This window comes from Ailuropoda melanoleuca, chromosome 15 (genome assembly GCF_002007445.2).
Source record: "Ailuropoda melanoleuca isolate Jingjing chromosome 15, ASM200744v2, whole genome shotgun sequence".
Lineage (NCBI taxonomy): Eukaryota > Metazoa > Chordata > Mammalia > Carnivora > Ursidae > Ailuropoda > Ailuropoda melanoleuca.
The window spans coordinates 85304151-85325931 of NC_048232.1; the positions used below are offsets into that span (position 1 = coordinate 85304151).

The window sequence follows — 21781 nt, forward strand, 5'->3', positions numbered from 1 at the left end:
AGCAAAGGAAGCAAGCCCTCAGGGGAGCTTGAGAAAGAGGTGGTGGGAACCTCCAACTTAGGGCAGGTAGGTCCGAAGTACACGACACAACCTGGATTGGCTTCTGAGGTTATGGGGGCGCGGAGGGGCAGTCTCGCGGGGCTGGGCCCTCCACCTGTGGGATCAGACTCCCATCGCCAGGCAGATGGCATCGAAACTGAGCTAAATCATAGGACACCCAGCACCAGCCAGAGGAGTGCACAATGGCTCGGCGTGGGGAAAATCCCCACACATCTGGTTCCAGAAGTACTGTGGGAGAGGAAAGGAGAAGCAGGGCATCTTTCCCTCATAAGAGACTCCTTAACCTTCCGAAGAAATGCCTTTATTTATTTACAGGGCTTAGGAAAGGCGAAAAAAGCTCTAGAAAAAGGAAATTTCAAAATAGGCCCAGATGCAGTGAGTACGTGGCAGGGTCCGGGCTTCAGTCTTTCACACGTATGGCGGTCACTTCCAGGTTGTGAGGACGGTTCTCCCCGAGTCTCGCGATCGGCCCCCTTTGGGCCCCAGCGCCTGGCCCTGACGATTTCTCAGCTCTCGGTCAGCCCCGTCACCCTGCGCCAACTCTTCATCATAGCTAGAAACAGAGGAACATCTTCAGGGTCCAGTGGCAGCAGCGGCACCAGCGCCAAGGCCACTGAGCTACAGTGTGGCAAATCCCACGTCGCCCAGGGAAGCAGTTTCCCCCCTGCCCCCCGCATGCCTCCAGCCTCCAGCCTACCAAACCCTGCCTGAGGCCACAGAGCATACGGGTACAGCCCTGTTAAAGTACTTCTGTGAACTGTCCCCGGCTCCTGCAAGTTGACCCTTTATAAAGGCTACCAGATGGAAGTCGCCAGTGACCCCGGAGGAAACATGAATGAGACCAGGGAGGTGAGGGAGAAAACGGACGTCTGGAAACACTTATACACAGCATCTGTGGGCAGGTATCACCCATTTCAGATGGGGAACAGGATGGGAATGACCCACCCAGGGGGAGGGGACCAGGATAGGGTGAGCGGTTTACCCCACAAGGAAGGCCAGATCCAGCCCCCACCAGCTGAGACCTACCCTGCCCCTCCCCCTAACACTGATGCGCCCGCCTGTGCAGGACGGAGCGGGAAGCTCAGGCGCTGCTGCCCGATTTGGACATCTGGGTAGTCCCTGGCCTCTCTCGCCACGGTGAGCCCCTCTTGTGGGGTCCGTGAGGGTGGAGAAATGTCCCTGCACCACCAGCAGGGCCTGGCAGGTGCAGGCTCTGGCAATGGGGTCTCCTACACCACAGTGACCTCCCATCACCCTCCTGACTGATCCCCACTTCCTGTCTGAGATGGAGAGGTTTACTCAGTGTCCTAAGGTCTGTGGGATCAAGGAAAACCCAAGACTTCAGATTCCTAATTGGGACCGCTTTACCCTGTGGATCAGCAGTGTGAAAAGCATTTCTGTTCCCTATGACACCTCCTTCCTCCGGGTCATGTGGTGGCCACGCCCTGACTGAGGACCCTCTCAGTGGCCCTTCATGTCAAATGCAAAAGGTACAGAGATGCTCAGTTACGTTGCGTGAGCTGAACCGAAGACCAGGATGGCGATCAGGGCAACAAGAGCGCCTCCTTCAGTGTGACCTCGGGCAGCTAACTGGCAGCCCGGCTCCCCCTCTTGCTGCGGGCACACTGCAGCCCGCTGTGAGCACTCCGGGCAGAGCACCTGACACCGGGGCAAGTCAGCGCCCTCCCCCCGCCCCCACACAGCCGGCTACTGCTGCACGAGGCCACGTCTATGAGCCAACTATGGGACTGCTGACCCTGAGGGCATCTGAAACGCGGGGGAGGAGGCCTGAATGGAAGCGCCTGGAATGATCAGCTCTATGCTGGAGCTTTCCTTCCTCACAGGAGTGCAGAGAGGGCGGCTGAGTGGGTGGCGGTGGGGGGTCACCTTTTCAGCTGGTCAACTAACAGCAGTGAGGCTCTGACCTCTGTGTCTTTCACCGGAAGTGGAGCGTCTGCTGCCCTCCCTCAAGGGCCCCAGGGGCTCCCACCAGCCCAGCCTGCCACCACCCCAGCGGTGGGATGAAGACAGAGCCACTGAGTCCCTCACGCTCTGGGCAGGAGGCAAGACTGCTCAACATGCTCGGCCCCGCTCTGTCTCGCAGGCTGTCAGGGCTCAGCCCCCCGTCTTCTGCACGTCACCCTGCACCTCTCACGCCGCCACCCCCAGAGGCTCTGACACGCCCCAGTCTGACCACCCCCAAGCTCTTCCGCGTGCACTCAGAACTCGCCCGTCACCAGCAAAGCCCCAGGCTCCACCTCATCCTGGAACGTCCCCGGCACCTTCCTGCGCTAAAACCCGGCTCTTCCCTGCAGCCCCGCCGGTGGGGGTGCTTTCTCTCCCACCCATCATGCCCCTGGGCCTGGAGGGAGCCCCCCTCTTCAAAACCTCCTTCCCAGGTCAGCAGAATCCACCACCCTCCTTGGCTGGTTACCTGTAACCCTCCAGGGCACTGCCCCTAATTCCTTAGGATGCAGGCCCCCGGCTCCCAAGTGCTGGCCACTGCAATGACCAGACAGGAGACCCCAACTCCCTGACCCGTGCCCCCCCCCCCGACCTCGTCCTCTGCCCCAGCTGAGGCCCGTTCCCACAGCCCCAGACCTTGTCATTAAGTAACCACGATCCCTGCAAAACCCAGATTGCAGACACTCCCTCTGACCTCTGCGTCTTCTTTCCCAGCTCGCTTCCCTGGTGTCCCAACCCCAACAACCCGCAACCACCAGGGCCTCCAATCCCCTCCCACCCCTCACACTGTCCTCCTCTCTCACCCTCCTCCGTGCCCGACAAGCCCCCAGCGCTGGTCACTTCCCGCCTTCTGCTTACCCTGCACTGAGCCCACTTGACCACTGACCGTGGCTGGAGGAAACCACCCACCACGCTGAGTGGTCACACTTGCAGCCCCCACCACCACCCCTGGAGGCCCCCACACTTCCCTTCTGAGTTGACCCTCCACCCTCCCCGGAGCTGCAAACACATCAACGCCACGCACGGCAGACACGGCGAGGTGGTCAGCCATGGGCTCTGGAGGCCGAGTGCCCACGCCAGCAACGTCGACCGGCCGTCGGCCTGGGATCTGTGTGCAGCATGTGACGTTCACCACAAATCTCTTCCCTTGTTTTCTTAAAACGTTAAACTTGCATTTTTACTTTTACAGAAGGACTAATGTGACCCTAACATGTACACCCCTTCCTGTGTGGGGCACTATTTTCCTCTTTTCTCCAGCTCCCCTTCCACACCTTGCCACCCACTGTAGTCGCATCCACGCAGACAAGCTAACATGCGTCCCTCACATGCCCTTTTCTGCAACGTGCTTTCCTCCCTCAGCCTCCCAGGCCCCGCCAGAGCTCCTGGGCCATGTTTTCAATGGCCACCTACTATTCCATGGTATGAACCAATGGTACGTCGCTCAACCACTGCCCCCTTGACAGGCTCTCACGCAGCTCCCACTTCCTGTCTCCGCCAATAGGCCACAGTACCTCTAAACCTTGTTTCCGCATGTGTGAGATGCGGCTAATGACAGTAATGACCTCAGGGGGTCGCTGGGGAAATGAAGCGCTCAGCAAAGTTTCGGGCACATGGGCAGCCCCCAGCTGTCAGCGACCATGATGAGCGTTCTCGTCTTCCTAACTCCGTAAGATCGCCTGCATTAGCTCCACTCAAGGTGGACACACCGAGGCTCAAAGAGTTGCAGAAAAGTCGTCAACGCGCCACAGCTCCAAGCGGTGGAGCCAGGGCGTGAGCCGGGCCTCCCTGCTCCACGGCGGCCAGGGAGAAGGTATGCCATGGAGCTCCCCTGCTCCCACCTGCCCCCACCTGCCCCAGCGGCTCACATGGTGCCCAGCCGGCAGCCAACACTTCATCAGTATGGATCAAACGAAAGACCCAGACAAAGGCCTAGTTTAAGACCCGTTTTTCTGCTGCAACATGATCTATCCCATAACATCATTAATAAATGAGATACTCGGCCCAAACAAAGCAAGCCCACACACACGCAGAAAATCTAAGTTGGGCCCTGGCGCCCCTCCATCGGAAACACACAAAGACGGCCGCCCAGGCTGCACACGAACTCACAGAATCTCGTAATTGCCGAGAACCTCCTTTGGGGGCGACTTGTTCCATTTACAGTCCGGAATCTCGCCATTAGGCACGGCAATATTGAGCGTGTCGTTGATCAAGTTATACTTCAGGATTCGGTCATTGGCGGTGCTGGAGGTGAGGGATGGGGACGCGTTCACCTACGAGAGGAAAGGAACCGCATTCTTCACTTGGATCCCGGACGCCTGTGCTGTGAACACGCGCTGCTGAGGAAAACCACTGGCTACCGCACGCTTTAGGTCAAACTGTCACTTCATACTGTTTGTCTCTAATACCCCCAAGCACTTTGTACGGGAAGCACTTTAGGATCTGCTTTCGTTAGCTCTTGGGTGAAATATAAATAATACTGAAACCAGGTTGGGATTATGACCTGCAAATGACTTATCGCACAAATGAAAATGTTAAGTGAGGGGGCGCCTGGGTGGCTCAGTCGGTGAAGCCTCTGCCTTTGGCTCAGGTCATGATCCCAGGGTGCTGGGATCAAGCCCCACGTTGGGCTCCCTGCTCAGCAGGGATCCTGCTTCTCTCTCTCCCTCTGCCCTTCCATCTGCTCGTGCTTTCTCTCTCTCAAATAAAATCTTTAGAAAAAAAATGTTAAGTGAATGTGGATCATAAACATAACTTCAGTGTCTCTCTGTGTAATGAGCTCCGTCCCAAGTACTGAAAGCTTTGATAGAAGCAGTGAACCAGATCACCCTGACCAAGTAGCATCGTGGGGTTGAAGTAAAAAGTAATGCCCCCCCCTTTAAAGTAATCTCTATACCCAACATGGGGCTCGAACTCATGACCCCAAGATTGAGAGTTGGATGCTCTACCGACGGACCGGCCAGGCCATAAGGCCTCTGAGGAGCTAAGCACAGTCAAAAGTCCACAGGTTAAAGCGCAGTCATTTACTGTGCGGAGCGTCCCGCAGGCCCTCCGTCATCACCTGTTGACTCTGACTTTAGCACCGTTGCAATGACCCTGGCTAGCGGTTTCCTCAGGCCGTGGGAGGGCGGAGGCAGCAAGTGTGCAAGTTGCTTAGTTTCTCCCAAACCGCCAGGCTCCACGTCTGTGCCGCTAGCAGGGTACCTAACGTTCAACAGTGAAAGGGACTGTACGAGCCTCAGGCGCCCTTGGAATCACTATGCTAGCATACCACAATGCCAGGATTATTACACATGCACTGAAATTAAGATCTGTTTTATGTTAAAGTAATATCCACAATTAAGATCTAGCTTATCAAGGAAAGCTTGACTTCCATTCAAGTTACTCTGTTTAAAATGGAAAAAAACGCTCTGTAATGCAGTGGATAGTGCCCTGGACGTCTAAAATGGAGAAAGAAAATGCATAAATATTTTATATATGCAAGATCTGCGTATATCTCCACGCGTGCCCGCACGCGCGCACACGAAGTTTGGGCAGTATAAGAAGTAACCTGGAAAATCTGTTCTGGAACAGCTTGCTCTCTGATAACCTGGCTCTCCCAGAAGCTTCCTAGAACGACTCCCACTGAATTTCCCTACAAGGGACCACTCATCACAACTTCCTTTTGAGACTCAGCTTTCCTGGCTCAAAATGGGACGGAGCGAAAGGGCTCGAATGTCTACCTCCGCAGGTGCTCAGAGGCACACGCAGGGAGACGAACGCACGGAACAGACGGCCCGCATTCTCGTGGCCTGTCCTACCCTGTGTCCCCTGAGGTCCGAGCTCCTCTCTCCGGCCACAAAGCAAAGCAGGGCAACCCCAGCAAGGCAGGCTCCACGTCTAGGCCTCAGGCGCATAGGCCAGCGCCCACGGCTGGGGCAAGCGTCACCCAGACCTGTCACCAGAGAAAGGGTGCGTGCACCCAGGCCAGCCACCACTACACCCCGTCCATGCCTTGAAACAGGCCCATGAACCCACGCCCAAACTACGCCTTGGTTGGAAGAAGATAACATCCCTTATCTCTGGACCATATGCGACCGCCTCCCACAGACATCCGGGTCTGGGAGCTCCTTTCCTGAATGGGAACAATGTCCCCGTGAGGACAGGGCAGGGCCTCCGGGGCACGATGTGTCTGGAAGCACCCAGGGGCGCCAGGGCACCGAGCTCGAGCTCGTGTGGACGAGGGAAGCCGGCTCTGTGGGTTGGGCTCAGAGGTGAGAGATCGGGAGTGTGCTCGCTGTTCACCAGCGAGCCTGTCGCCCCAGACCATCGGTCCCTGTTACATTACAAAGCTGCCCCTGCCCCATCCTGCCGCCGGGCCGAGCCTGACGCAGGGCAGAGGCAGCCGGGCGGACGAGCAGCCCCACGGGCGGTTACCTCAATCAGCCAGGGCTTCAGCTTGTCGTCGATGATGATGTCGTACCCATAGCACTCGAAGCAGTGTTTGTCGTTGTTCATCACCGGCTGCAAGAGAGTAAGGGGCGGCTTGCACCAAGGCCCGGCTGACACCAAGGCCCGGCTGACACCACCCCCTCTGAGGCACAGGCAGTCAGGAGGCGGGACCTCCTGGCGGTGCTGGGTGCTGGCGTGCGAGGTTCTCACTGCCAAGACCAGGGCGCCCACCTCCACCCCCAGTGCTTCCCTCCATCCCTCCCGGTTCTTCCCCCTCCTCGGCTCAGACATGGAAACTTCCCTCAGCCTCCGAGGGGACGTCACAAAGTGACCACAGGGATCTCCAGGCCTCACTCATCAGAGGCCTGATCAGATCGGCAGCATCTCTGCCCACTGGGATTGTCCTTGGAGCGGACAGAAGTCCAGCTCCACGGTCGGTACACAGAGTTAAGGCCTGTGCAGCCTCTCATCACACAAAGACGTCAACCACCAGGCAGCTAGGCCCTTCTCAGGCCCTTCTCAGGCTCTTAAGGATGTGGGCTGCCAGGTCATGAACCTCCATTCTCTGTGACAAGAGTCAATCCATTTCCTGACAATTTTTGGATTTTCTTTTTAATGTTCAAACCCACTTCATAAACTGTTCTCCAGGTACATTAAAAAACCCTGCTAGCCACTCACAATGCAGATTCCCAGGCCCTGCCCAGGCTGCCTGGATCAAAACCTGTGGGAAGGCCCAGCAAGCAGCCACATCACATGCACCGCAGGGCCCCTTGTGTGCCCCACAGTGAGTGAGGCACACAGACACAACAGTGAGGCCTTTTTACACATTAGAGGGTGTGTGGACTCCACTTCAAACACTGGACTTGACCTGAAACTCCTAAGGGGAGACAGGCCAATCCAGCCTTACCCGCTGGAGGAAAACCAGGCTGCTGGGGTGGGGGGTGGGCAAGGGGGGCAGCGGAGAATTAGGGGCTGTTTTTCCAGGGGAGTCAGTGGAACTGCACATCCCTGGAGAGCCCGGGGTCCTTCCCCCAGCCACTGCCCACACCACTGTCCCAGCAGCCTCTGCAGGACCGGAAGTTGCCAACTCTCCAACTCCCCCGCCACTATCACCCGATTTCACAGAGAAGGCCTCCGAGGCTCCGAGAGGCTGGGCATACGCTCTCCACGGGACTTGCTGCCTACTCCCAGACCAGGCCGAGCCCCCTCAGGTCCCACAGCCAGTGGGCCAGTCCGCGGGGAGCCCCCTCGGCAGGCCTGGGCCCCTCGGCAGACCTGTCCCTGCACCTCCTCGCTCCAGGGCTGAGCCTCCATTTTGCTTATGAGTCACGGGGTGACAAGCATCTGGGAGCCCATGTGCGAAGCTCTGAACACAGCAGCCCACATGCTGGCAGCCTGATGTTTCTTTCTTTCCTTTGCCTCAAAAACAGATGCCCACCTGCTTTGGGACAGTAAAACAAAACACAAACACAAACTGCAAACCAGCCAACAAAGAGCAGACTGGAGGCAACAAATGGAGGGGTGAGTGTCCAGATGTCCATGACGTCACAGAGCGGGAGGCCTAAACACGAGGCGGCCACCGCGAGGCCACCTCTGACCGTCATCCCACGCCGAAGTACGCCTCCTCCCCCCAGTGGCACAGAAGAGCTGCCGGGGACCCCAGCAGGACTCGTCCGGGCCAGTGGCTGCCGCAGGAGGCCCAGCACCTGGCGTGCCCCGGGCAGCACTGAGCCGGAAGCCGGCCCCGCTGCCTCCCCGAAACTGCCCCGGCCTCCGGCAGACTCATGGACGTGAGGGAGGTGAGCCCGTAAAGACAAGTACTGGGCACAGAACAAGCACCCCCACCGCCCAGGCCCAGCGGCTCTGTGCGCACAGGCCCAGCCCCCTGGTGCCAGCGCTCACCGCCACAGCCTTCAGCGACTGCACAATGATCCAGTGGATCTCGTCGAACAGCTTGCCGGTCACCTCCTTGCCTCGGGTGCTCTCCAGGTAGAGCCGCAGGTTGCTCACGGTCCACTTGCCCCCGTGGATGTGGTTGTAGTCCTCCTGGCGATGGGAAAGGGCACGGGGCCCTGGGCAATGCACCCTGAGGAATCTAGCACCTGCTCTTCCCCCCAGAACGTGTGCTGGGGGCCCCCAGACGGGTATGTTTTAAAATACTCACCTCTAGTAGCACACTCACAATGAGTAATTCATCCCCTGCCGTGCATGCCGTGGGGTGCCGCCCAGACCCCCCTTCAAGCCCAAGACACTCTTCTGAAGGAGACCCTCTCTGGGAGCTGCCCTTGGCTAACGGGAGCAGCCCAGTCAAGGTCATGGCCGCCCTGGCAGCCTGCAGCCTGTGACAGGCTGATCCAGGGTCCCTCGGTCCCGGATCCATCCCGGGTGGCTGTGCGGATCACCTAGCTCCAGGCGCCCTGACGCAGCTGCGTCCCAGCTCGACCCTCCCTCTGCCCTGTCTGGACGCGCCCCCCCTGTTGCCCCAGGAGACCCCCTGCGTGCTCCCTCTGCCTAGGAGTCTGCTTGCAGAGAAGCCACACGCCAGTACTGGGCACCGTGGCCCAAGACCACACACGTAACTCCTCACAACGTCCCATCGGGGGCAAGAACCTTGGGCTCAGAGGGGTTACGTGACCCGCCTGAGCTTCCAGCCAGGCCGAGAGGGAGCTGGCCCCCGAGCCCGGCTTTCTCACCCTCATCCACGGCTCTTTCTATTCCTTGGACCCTAAACATGGACTCTCTACCCAATGCTTTCTTTTGGAAGCAAAAAGCTGGAAAATGCTAAAGTACATCAGAAGTTTGAGACCAGGCTTCGTTTCCCTAAGTATAAAGAGGAGAAGTGGGACCAAGGGGCGCCTGGGTGGCTCATTCGGTGAAGCGTCTGCCTTCGGCTCAGGTCATGATCCCGTGGTCCTGGGATCGAGCCCTGCATCACGTTCCCTGCTCAGTGGGGAATCTGTGTCTCCCTCTCCCTCTGCCTGCCACTCCCCCTGCTTCTGCGCACGCGTGCGTGCTCTCTCTCTCTCTGTCAGATAAATATATTTAAAAATCTTAAAAAAAAAAAGTGGGAACTAAAACCAAACCAGCCTAAGAAAGGACAAATACCACCAACTCAAAATAGACTTTGTTTTCATATTAACAAAAAATTAACAACACTTTAATTAACCCCAATTTTAAAAAATACCTTTCGAGGTTAAAGATGAATTTATACATCGGTTCATTAAGATACCTTACCAGACGAGGTACCCAAGTGTGTTCACCTCAAATGCACTCTCAGTAACTCAGCATTTGTACCCCTAAAAACAGGGACCCAGAGAAGTTACAGGGAAACCACACTGCTGCCCAGCAATAGCTCTTTTTCCTTTTTTTTTTTTTTTTTTAAAGATTTTATTTGGCAGAGAGAGACAGCCAGCGAGAGAAGGAACACAAGCAGGGAGTGGGAGAGGGAGAAGCAGGCTCTCAGCAGAGGAGCCTGATGTGGGGCTCGATCCCAGAACGCCAGGATCACGCCCTGAGCCGAAGGGAGACGCTTAACCGCTGAGCCACCCAGGCGCCCCAATAGCTCTTTTTCCTGTTAGAGTCTCTTCACTATCAAGAAAAGTTCACTTAAGGGGTGCCTGGGTAGCGCAGTCGTTAAGCGTCTGCCTTCGGCTCAGGGCGTGCTCCCGGCGTTCCGGGATCGAGTCCCACATCGGGCTCCTCCACTATGAGCCTGCTTCTTCTTCTCCCACTCCCCCTGCCTGTGTTCCCTCTCTCGCTGGCTGTCGCTCTCTCTGTCAAATAAATAAAAAAGTAATCTAAAAAAAAAAAAGCAGGAAACGTCTCCCGCTTTTTGGACTGTAGGAACATTATTATATCAGATTTATTTCAGAATACTTCATCAATCAATTTGCAAACACTGCCAACGTTAAGAGGCACCCCTGCTCTTTCCATTCCCTTCTCTGCCTGCTGGATCCCTCTGCCTCCTGGTGGGCTCCCACCCACACGCCTGCACCCCCACTGCACCCCCAACGCCTCCCTCATCATCATCAGTCCTTTGCGATCTGCTTCCCCAGCTGGTCCCTGAGCTTCCTGAGGGCGGGGAGGCCCCTTTGCGGTCTCTGACCTAGGCACTGGGCTGTGCTCTGGGCCCAGGGACACTCGGTGGACGCATCCGACAGACAGCTTTAACGTTTCAGTGTCCAGTACAATATCTGTCCTTCAGGGAAGTCTAACTGAGCCATGTGAGGCTTCTACTCGGGACTGAAACTTGGATTTCTCAGAGTAAGCACTTTCTCACGTTAACAAGCAAAGCATTTACAAATAGAACACAGAGAAAACACACAGCCTTCTGGTGCATTGCAGAAATGCCAAGCTGAAAGTCCTGCCTTCTGCTTGTTCCTTCCATGCATTTAAAAAAAAATGGTTTCTGTTTCTTATTGATGAAATAGTGACTCAGCTGACTGGTGTCCTGAGAGAGCACATCGAATGGAGCCCTCCCAATTTCAGTGTGGCCCCCAGCCCTCCCCCCTCCCAGCTGGTGGCTTGGCAGGCCAACATGCTCCGCACTGTCCTCAAGGACACCAAGTGGACTCAGGTCGGCACTGTTGTCTCCCAGCCCACACCCAGACCTCACTAATTGTGCTACTTGGTGACAAAGGGCCTGACGTCATTGCTCAGCTTTCTCCAAATGGCTGATAAGTTTTGTGCTGCGTCCCGTGACAGCTCATTTTCCTAATTCTTATGAATAAGCTTCTGACCAAGCCATCCTTGCTCCTCTAACCTTGAACGTGTAACAGTGAGGCTCGCCAGTCTGCTCTCAGGGGAAGCTACTGGGCAGTGAATCAGGGTCGGCCTCACACAGAAGACTGTCAAGGCCCTCAGTAAATGGTGACCAGCAGGGTAACACCAGGGCTCCCGTTTGCAGATGAGGCGGCCCAGGGAGGCCGGGGTGACTTGCCCAAGTCACACAGAGGGTAAGGGATGGACAGGGGATGGAGCCCAGGCTGGTCTGACCAAACCCTTCAGTAGGTTAGCTCAAAAAAAGCTTGTTTTCTATCAACACTTACCCTCTTTCCACTCAAATTGCATTAAAAAAAAGGACCAAGGTACTCAAGGCTTCCAATCAAGCAAGACCCAAACAGAAGAATCTCTCAAGACATGAGACATTCTGAACATTTTTTAAGGACCAGAGTAAAACCCTAAAGGCCACACAGAACCTACGATGTCCTGCGTCCTGGCCCTTGCTGGCCTCACCAGGTACCCCTCACTCTGCCGCCCTTGCTCTGGGGGTTCCAGCTGCCCTGGCCTGCTCACAGCCCCCGCAGTGCTCCTTCCTGCCGGGTGGCCCCAGCACACGCTGTACCCTCTGCCTGAACGCTCTTTCCCGGCCTGGGTAACGCCCGCTCACACTGCAGGCCTCTGCTCAAGCGCCACTCCACTTCGCACCGAAGGCCTCTCCGGCCCCTGGGACTGGGAGCCCCGTCACCCCATGCTCTTCTAGATGCGCGCTCCCTAGCCTCAGAGCATGCGCCTCAGTTTGTGATTACACATTCCTCGACGCCTATCTCCCCCCACAGGCCTAGCTCCCTGAGGAGGGACCGAGCTAGTTTCTGCCCATCGGTGTCGCCCCGGCACTCAGCATGGGATCAGCTCAGGTACTCAGTGAGTCCTCGCTGAATGAAGGGCCGAGGACGAGTCCTCTCATGTGTCCTCCCACCACTCCCACGAGGGAGTGACATTATCTCCTTTTACAAATGAGAAAGCCACGCTAGGCTGGAGAGTCAACTTAACTCGCCCAAGGTCACGGAAACAGAAAGGCAGGGCTTGACCCCGGGGCTTTCTATCTCTGCGAGCCACCCCACCGGGATACTGAAAGCCCCCGCTCCTCCTGAGGGCCAGGGAGTCTGGAATTCCGCTCCGGTAGCCGCCTGCCCTCTAGAAACCCACCAAATGGGTCCACTTCCTTCAGCTCGAGTGAAAGGACGCGCTTACCCCATGTTTCTGAATGGCGACGTTGGTGAGGTGAACGAACATGTTGTCCAGCTCACTGGTGCTGGGCGTGTACTTCACGGTGCAGAAGCGGCAAAAGCCAAGCTTATACCTATGAGGGAAGTTAGATTACTTCAACACGCTGAGGAGAAGCGGAAAGAAAATACAACACTTTGGGGGCGCCTGGGTGCCTCAGTCGGTGAACCATCTGCCTTTGGCTCAGGTCATGATCCTGGGGTCCTGGGATCGAGCCCCACATCACGCTTCCTGCTTAGCAGGGAGAATGCTTCTCGCTCTGCCCTGCTGCTCCCCCTGCTCGTGTTCTCTCTCTCTAATAAATAAAATCTTAAAAAAAAAAAAAAAATATATATATATATATGAAAACTTTGTTCCCTTAAAAGAGCCCCTTTTTGGGTTTTAAGCCTCTAAAAGAGCTGCTTTTTTATTTTTTATGATTCTTTTTTTATAACAGTCGTACTAAGATATAATCCACATGCCACAGAACTCCTCCACTTACAGCACACAGCTCCGAGGTTCTTGGCACCCTCAGAGGCATGCGACGACGGCCACTCGATTTCCCACATTCGTCGCCCCACAGAGAAAGCCTGTGACCGTTAGCAGTCACTCCCCAGGCCAGGGCTGGGCAAACGCTGATCTGCTTTCTGTCTCTGGGGACCTGCCTATTCCGGGCGTGTCGAAGCGCGAGACAAAACCCAGCGGCTCTTACATGTAACAGCGCAGCGGGCGGTACGTGGACACCAGAACGTACAGGCGCAGGTCAAACTTCCTCCCGCCGATGAGCAGCGGGTTGTTGATATAGAGAGAGATCACGTAGGCTTCCTTAGTAGACTGAGTCACAAACCTAAACACGTCGGAGAAGGTCAAAGTTAGATGGTAAAGACCGAAGCCCTCTGCCGCTCGTGAAGTGAGAGGCCGGTGTGTGGGGGAGAAAACGGGGGTCAGGTGGATCCGTGGAGGGGCCCCCGAGCCTGTGCCCTCGCCCCAGAGGACAGTGCCAGCAGTCCCTGGAACCCACCAGGGAAGTGCTCCCTGGGCCTGACCCACGTTGGGGTCAGCAGTGTGCACTCAGATGTAAATGTCTTGCACGAGGAGAAGGTGACCCTGTCACTCCTGGGAACCCTGACAGTGAGCCACCAGCCCCTCAGGAGAGGATCACATTCCAGCATCTCTGAGCAGTTCAGGACCCTCAGAGGCAGCATGAGCCCCAGACAAAACCCCCTGGCCTGGTATCCTCAGTTCCAAGGAGCCCTCAAACCCCAGGCAGACCCCTGACCTGACATCACCTAGCGCCACCCCTGCTGCTGATGGCACACACTCCCACGTGCCTCACACAGATTCACCTGTTCGTCCCCGTCTTGCCCCCGTGAGGGTGGTGCTATTGGCGTCCCCCGTTTACCCGGATGAAGCATGTACGAGTCTATAGGAACAAAAGGTACTCAGACAGTAAGTGTAGACAGGGATTCAAAGCCACATACCCTGGGCCCAGATCTTAACCAGATGCTTTGCTGCCTCAGAAATACCAGGACTGAGCAGGTCTCACAGAAACTTCCAGAACAAAGATGGCTCACAAGGTCCCTGCTCCTGTGACCGTATGCTGTTTCATACACCACTTCCCTTTGCAACTGGCCTTAGGTGGGATCCTACGATCAATCACATGACTGCAGCCACAGACCCCTGCCATGGCGCCACGTGGCAAATGCCATACGCCTACAAAAGCAAGCGAGGGTCCCCAGCCCCCAGGCAAGACTGACAGGTGGCCCGGAACTCCTAACTCGGAAGCCCCCGGGATGGGTGGGCCCTGCACTCACGAAGACGTTTTGCTGTCCCGGGACCACTTTTTGATCTGCGAGAGCTTGTTGATCAGAAAGATGCCCTTCCCCTGGGCTTTGCCGCAAGGTTTCATGATCCAGGTGCTGGAGGGGCTTTTCCTGAACTCCTCCACGAACAGGTTGTAGTCGGCGGGCAGCATGTAGGTGACTGGAACAAAGTCTGAAAGGGGAAACAGAGGGGACAGCAGTGGGTGAGCCAGCCCAAGGTGGCCACAGGCAGGAAAACACAGCCACTGTCTTTTCTGCGTCTGCTTCATGGTGCCCCCCCGTCCCCCTCCCCAAGCCAGCATCGAAAGGACAAGACCCTCTGCCATTCAATTCCTGTACAATAACCTTATCACCTGTGTGTTAAGCACTTCGCAAACATTTAATCCACAGAGCACCCTGTGGGCTAGGTCCTATTATTCCCATTTACCAGATGAGGAAACTGAGGCCCCGAGAGACTGGTTATCTAATTTTCCCAGAGGGATTCTGAAACTATCCAACAGTCCAGCTTTTACCACCAGACCGGAACCGGGACACACTTCCTGGGAACCATCAGATGCAGTAATGAGCCTGCATGACAAAATGCAGTCTGCAGCGTAAGACAAGCTTCCCTCCATCTGGGCACTGAGGACGCGCTCTCCCTCACGTGCACCACGTTCCCAAGGCGCTCCTAGAAACTCAGATCCAAACGTGAGCCCCCGCCCTGCCATTCTGGAGACTCGTGGAATGAAAGAGGTGCCCAGCCCAGCCGGTACAAGCATGTCACCATCTCGGTACCTGGCATCACTAGGGAACTCAGGGATTTGTTTGAAACATGGGGCCAGCAAGAAAGGCACAAACCCAGATAGAGGTATTTCCCATTTTCGTCTTTTTCTGCCAGAGGACTCCCTTCCTTCTCCAGCTCCTTCCTGTATCTTTTAATATTCTTCACCATCAGGTCCTTCCGGGTCAGTTCGTAGTGGTTCGGAAAATGGTTCACTATTTGATCGTCTGAGAGCCGATAGCCAGTCTCGACACTAAAAACGTTTCGGATGGTTTGCACACTCATCCTAAAAGGGAAGCACAGCACGGGCATGCAGGGCAAAAGCTCAGAGCAGGTCCACGTGGTGGCAGTTCTTGTGAAAGCTGGTGACTGGAGGGGCTTACCCGTTCCCCCCACCCCTAGCACCCGGGCCAGGCGACACCCGGCCCCGTGTGGCACAGGGCGGTGTCCAGCAAGTGGCTGGGCCTGGAACTGTTGGAAGCGGGGGCTGCTCCGAGTCTCTACAGTGGATGGTTTCACTCCCCAGCACAGAGCAGATGCTCCAGAATGCTTATCGATCAAGGGTACCACTGACTGTGGGTAACAAGCCAATGACAGAGCGTCCTCCAGACTCTGAAATCTGGAAAATCATTTATTCTCACCCAACGTCAAGAAGGACAGGGACGGCTTTAAATCAGAATCACAGGGTGATATGAGGGCCCTGGGTCAATACTCAATATTCTCGCAGAGACCTCGGAGGGGCCAGCACTCGAGAGAAATGAGGAGGGGTGAAAGAGAAAGGCATCCCTTCTAATCCACTAAGAAAGCAGTCTCTCTGCCATCCCCTCAGCCCTCCTAACCCCACAGAGAAGCAGGGAGGGAGCAGGAAGGACAGGACCGGCCCTCGCTAGGGAGCCACGGCCACAGGCGAGGCGGGCTGTCTGTGGCTTCTCGCTCCTGGCCCCGATCCACCCCATCCACCCCGGGCACCAACCTACAGAGGGCCTCGAGCACCCAAAGGGTTTCTTTCGATTCTATGATCATTAGAATAATGGGAGTTTTAAAACTTATTATTGAAGAGTTTGACCACGCGCAATAGCAAAGAGAAAAGTGCACGAGAGCCCCATTACTGGCGTCCGCGGCTGTGGCCCACGGCCAGACTTGTTTTGATCGCACCCCACCCACGCCCCACGGCACCGGCTTATTTGGGAGTGATTTCCAGATTCAGCGTCCCACCCAAAACATTCCTGCCGGAATCTCTAATCGCTAAGAACTCTTTCTTATAGTATATATCCTACTTCATACTGTTATCACAACTAAAAAAAAAAAAGTAGTCATTTCTGAGTATCATCAAATATTAATCTGTGCTCACATTTCCCAAGGTGTCTGATAAGTATTTTTCACAGCTTGTGCAAAGGAGGGCCAGGCCTTCTGATGAGTTTCTCTCTCCCCCGGCTCTTTCAGTCTGTATTCTCCCTCCTTTTTTTCTATGCTATTTATTTGTCGAAGACCCTGGGTCACCCATCCTCCAGGGGTCCTCCAGGGGTCCTCCCACGTTCCTTACTTAGCATGGCCGCACTGGTGCCCCCTCCCCCCAACACATGCTGCCAGTAAATCAGGAGTCAGACTGCAAGGCCGGAGGAGCTGCAGGGGGGCACATCTGCATTTGGACCAGCCACATGTAAGGGCCCATCAGCCCTGTGGTTAATGGCTCCCGTACCAGGCAGGGCCAGACCCTTACAACACTAAGGGAGGCAAAATGAGTGTATTTCTACACTTTCATTTCTCCTTCGTGTATTAGCAGGAAGATTTCTACAAGAAATCATCGACGGTTTGGATACCCAAAACATAGTTCATATAGGAAAGACTAATGAAATGCTTGATTCTTTCCCTTTATTTATCGATTTTCAAAATAATGAGGGCGTTCCTGACCATCCTCAGGCCATGGGACAAGATATGTTCTGGGCATCTACTATGGCAAAGCAAACTGCCTCGTGTTAGCAACTTAAGACAACCACCACTGAATCACATCTCGTGGTTTTGTGGATCAAGACCCAGGGCAGGGCTCAGGGGAGCGGGCTTCTGCTCCCTGCGGCACAGACCGAGGTCACGCGGGGATATTCAGCGTATGATTCAAACAAAAGGGTCCAAGAAGGCTTCGTGCGTATGTCTGGCACCTTGGCGGGCATGGCTGGAAGGCCAGGCAGAGCGGTAACTACCGCGTACAACCCCTCTACACGGCTCCTCCAGCAAGACAGTCCCAGGGGGTCAGGCTTCTCACGTGGTGGCCTGGGACTCCTGCAGAGGGTTCGCATAAAGGAAGTGGAAGCTGCTAGTTTCTGAAGGCCTGGGTCCAGACACGTCTCACTCTGCCTTCGCTTTGGCCAAAAATGTGGCAGAAGCGATGGTGTGCCGCTTGGAGACTAGCCCTGAAAGGCCTTCAGAGCTTCCACCCTCCCTCCTGGACCCTCGCCACCACAGGAGAGCAAGCCCAAGCTCGCCAGCCGGAGGGATGGGAGAGATCTGTGGAGAGAAGCCGCTGTGGTCCTAGCCAAGGGCACCCAAGAGCAGACAAGCCCCAGCTGACCCCACGCCCCAGGCGACAGCAGATGCACGGGTGAGCCCAGGAAGGACCCACTCAGTCCAGCTTGTCCAAAAGTACCACCGAGCCAAACCTATAAACGCATGTGCTATAAAAATGGTTGTTTTGAGCCCAAAGTTTTGTGGTGTCTGGCCATCAGATAACTAACACACCCACTCTAGGACAGCCATGGCTTTCGTGTTTCACGTTGTTCGTACTTCCTGCATACACAAGCTGTGATCATATTTTCTTCATTTTTATTGTGATACAATTTTCCAAACTGTCTTAGAACTGTCACGGTTGTTTTAATGGCTGTGCCATAATCCATCCGGTTAACGCGGGTACCTTTCCCTATAACCATTTAATATTTAGTTGTTGCTAATATTTTACCTTAACCAATTGTTAAGACGTGATGGGACACTTAGTACTTAAAACAGGAGCTCTGCAGAGATTAAATATCCAAGGTTATAAGGTTCCACTCTTCTCTCTCTCTCTCTCTCTCTCTCAACTAGCTCCAAAATGCTTATGTGGCATGAAGAAGGGAGGTGCTCCGCACCCTCCCCGAGTGTTGATTAATCACTCAGAGAAGTCGAAACGACTGAGTGCTGGCTAAGCCCATGGCACGGAGCTGTGGGACACAAAGCAGTAAGTACAAAACACTTTTTTTTTAATGACATTTCAAGATTTTATTTATTTGAGAAAGAGAGAGAGAGTGTGCGTGAGCAAGCACAAGTGGGGAGGAGGGGCAGAGGGAGAAGCAGACTCCCTGCTGAGCAGGGAGCCCAACCCAGGGGTCGATCCCAGGACCCCAAGATCATGACCTGAGCCGAAGGCAGACACTTCACCGACTGAGCCACCCAAGGGCCCCTACAAAACACTCTTACTCAGCCTTTCTTTCAGAGATCCTATGGAAACAGGGCTCTGGCCCCATTATTTCATCCTGCCTTCGAGAACAATAGAAACGTGATGCCACACCACACCCGGATGCCGCATTTCTCCATAAATGCTCTCTGTGGGCATGCCATGCGCTTCAAGAGAAATTCGGTTTTGGTTTAAAGCACAGGGGTTTGGTTTAAAGCTACAGCAGCAAAAAAAGGCTCATCCCTCTGACTGCCGGAGAGGGAAGCTGGATGCCGGTCTCGTCTGCAGCCGGACCAGCGCCAGGCTCCAGGACGCTGGGAAAAGCCAGACAAGGTCCTCACTGTCATGAGGCTCGCAGTCACGTGTAAGGAGGGCACGGGCGGGGAAGTCACAAACCAAGACACGCAGCATTCACTGCAGGACATGGGAAAGCACGCTGGGAGTCTGGAGAGACACGGGCGGCTTCCGGGGCCGGCAGCCTGCGCTGGTGCGTGGAGGACAGCGACGGCACACGCTCACCGAACACCCGTCACATGCCCCGCCCTGGGCTGTACTGACTCACTCAAACTTCAAACAACCGTACTTGCAAAGAAAGGTCAAGTCCTTTGCTAATGGCCACACAGACAGCATTGGGGGAGCCAGGGCGGGAAGCCGGGTGTGACCCGGCTCCTAGGTCTGGACCTCTAAGCGCTGGATGCATCGCACCTCTCACAGCTGGGCTAAGGGGGCAGAAAGCACAGCCTCTACAAAGGCGCAGAAGCAAGAATGTCCTAGAAGGGGAAGACACGCCGACAGCTGCACTGGGGCGTGAGGGAGAAGGAGCTGGCTGCAAAGAGGCCGAGGGGCATCTCTCAAGGCAGCAGCCGGGAGCGGGTCTCAGGGAGGGTGGAGGCGTAGGGTAAAAAAGCCTCCAGGGGTGCCTGGGTGGCTCAGTTGGTTAAGCGTCTGCCTTTGGCTCAGGTCATGATCCCAGGCTCCAGGAATCAAGTCCTGCATGGGGCCCCTTGCTCAGTGGGGAGCCTGCTTCTCCCTCTGCCTGCTGCTCCCCCTGCTTGTGCTCTCTCTCTGAAAAATAAATAAATAAATCTTTAAAAAAAAAAAAAAGCCTCCAGAGACCCACCAGCTCCCTCTTCCTCAACGATTCACCCAATGCTCGGGGTGCAGGAGCTGCAGAGGGTTGGAGACGGCAGAGGCGACCATGGGAGGCTGTGTTTTGGCACATAACCCTGCCGGAGGGTGGAGGCCGCCCTGAGGCAGGGAGCAGCCCAGGCCTGGACAAGGGAGGACACAGGACCTCACCCCATGAAGACGGGGGAGGCAGGGCAGGGGCAGGAGTCTAGGACAGCCCCGTGTTTCTGGTTGGGTGGAGCACCACCAGGCAGTCAGTGCCAAATCCGGCTTCCCTGTCCCTCGAGTCACTCGCTGTTCAGCTGCTGCCAACCAGTCCCACCGGCACCCTTCGCCATGTGACAGGAAGCGAAGGGAGGCACAGACCCCTTCCCCAGGGCCAGGCAAAGGCACTGACTGAGAACGCCAACCGGAGGGGACTCTGGCTTCTCAGCCAAGCCCCCGCGTTCTCAGCCATGCCGGCTTCTGCGGAAACGTCCCGAGACTTCCGACGCCAGGCTGACACCCGGGAGTGTGGGAACACTCCACAGCATGGACAAACCAAGGGCTTTCCCGTCGTGCGCTCCTAAGGAGCCTTGGGGCGGAAGATGTGCAACGGGAGGGGCCCCTCGCGAGCGCAGCCGCACCTGGGCTACCGGCTTTCACAAGACTGATGAGCCGGCTTCGGACAAAACCACCAAACCCTGCTTTTCTACTTACCAGTAAAAGTTCCAGTCTTCATTTTCTGTCACTTGGACCCATCCTCTCTTTTCAAAGTTGTTTATCAGCACTGACTTCTCGATATCAGTGACCCATTTCACTTTTCCTGCCATAATCCTGGAAGAAGTCCACTTGTTAGAGCTTGGAAATGTCAACAGTGAGACACTTCCCCTCTCACATCCCAAGCTCCACCTGCCCGGGCCGTGGTTCTCAGCCATCCGGCCGAGACATCTGGCCATGTCTTTTGTTGTCACAGCTTGGGGTAGGGATGTTTCTGGCACCTGGTGAGTAGAGGACACGATGCTGCCCCCACGCCCTTCAGCATACGGGGTGTCCCCCCCACAGCAAGTCACACAGGCCAAAACGTCAACTGTGCCAAGACTAAGAAATCCTGGCCTACTGGGGGAGAAAGGCAGCAATCAAACCGTCACCACCCGACGTGCATCGCCATTGCGACGGGAGCCATGAGAAGGAGGCAGCACCGGGCTGTGAGAGCCGAGGCAGGAGGTGGCCCACGCAGGGTAGCTGGGGAAGACTGCCCTGAGCAGGGGCCCTGGCGCTGGCTTCCGAAGGGTGGGTGGGAGCCTAGCCCAACATGAGCCCCCCCATCCCCTCCAGTGCTGCTACCTGCTTCCCCCCCCGCCCTGCTCCAATTCACTCTCTGTAAGTGCAGGTGACCTTTAAGTGTTTATCTGACCACATCACTCCCGTTTACTAGCCTCCGTGGCTCCCCAGTGCACTTAAGGTACGCAGACCCCTGGCCTTCGCCTGCTTCTCCTTCACTTGCTGTGTTCTCACGACACTGGACTTGTCTGCCCACACTCCACCTCAGGGCCTTGGCACGTGCTGGGTGTCTGTGCCTGTGGCACTCCCCCCTCCCTCTCTGCCCACTCATCTGCCAGCATGAGTGAATGTTACTCCTTCCACAAAGGCTCCCTGACTCCAGACCTGGTACACAGCCGCTCGGTACTCCTGCACTCCTGTCCCCACAAGAGGGCAGGGAGCTGGCTTTCTTCTTCGCTGCTTTGGGCCCAGGCCTAGCACTGCACCTGGCACATGGGAGATGCTCCGTTCAGACTGACTGACTATGACCCCAGGCCTGTCAGCACCACTGTGTGACTTGGAAAAAGTTAAAAGATGGGAGACCCAGGTCTGCCTTGCCTCAGGAGAGGGTGAGAGAAGGCACTCCTGTGGAGCTTTCCCACAAAATCAGCCCACTTCCTCCTCACCCTGCCCAGCAATGGCGGTGTCACAGAGGTGGGACTGTGGCAGAGTATGGCTCTAGAGCTCGAGTTCAAGGCCCAGTTCTGAAACGCACAAGCTGTGTGACTTTGGGCAAGTTACTTAACCTCTCTGAACTTCTGTTCCCTTATTTGTAACAACGGCATCTACCCATCTCACCAGGTTACAGTGAGGATTAAATGAGTGAACACTGAGAACAGTGCCTGGCACGTAGAAAGCACTCAAGAAATATTTGGTACAACTGTTGCCATCATCCCCACTTTATGGATT

The 21781-nt window shown here is 55.8% G+C and overlaps 1 protein-coding gene across 6 annotated transcripts in view; it reads right to left on the reverse strand.

Moving 5' to 3' along the window:
• Nucleotides 1-349: 349 nt before the first annotated feature.
• The window catches only part of TTLL1 (tubulin tyrosine ligase like 1), a 28579-nt gene continuing 7147 nt past the window's right edge, over nucleotides 350-21781 (reverse strand). For all 6 annotated transcript variants that reach the window (XM_034643433.1, XM_034643432.1, XM_034643435.1 and 3 more), the window contains 9 exons: nucleotides 20270-20386; nucleotides 15099-15307; nucleotides 14253-14433; nucleotides 13151-13285; nucleotides 12427-12535; nucleotides 8356-8499; nucleotides 6439-6525; nucleotides 4132-4295; nucleotides 350-613 (listed from right to left, as the gene is read on the reverse strand). In XM_034643433.1, the coding sequence (XP_034499324.1) occupies nucleotides 484-613; nucleotides 4132-4295; nucleotides 6439-6525; nucleotides 8356-8499; nucleotides 12427-12535; nucleotides 13151-13285; nucleotides 14253-14433; nucleotides 15099-15307; nucleotides 20270-20382 (1272 nt within the window). In that variant the 5' untranslated portion in view covers nucleotides 20383-20386 and the 3' untranslated portion in view covers nucleotides 350-483. The remainder of the gene's footprint in view (nucleotides 614-4131; nucleotides 4296-6438; nucleotides 6526-8355; nucleotides 8500-12426; nucleotides 12536-13150; nucleotides 13286-14252; nucleotides 14434-15098; nucleotides 15308-20269; nucleotides 20387-21781) is intronic.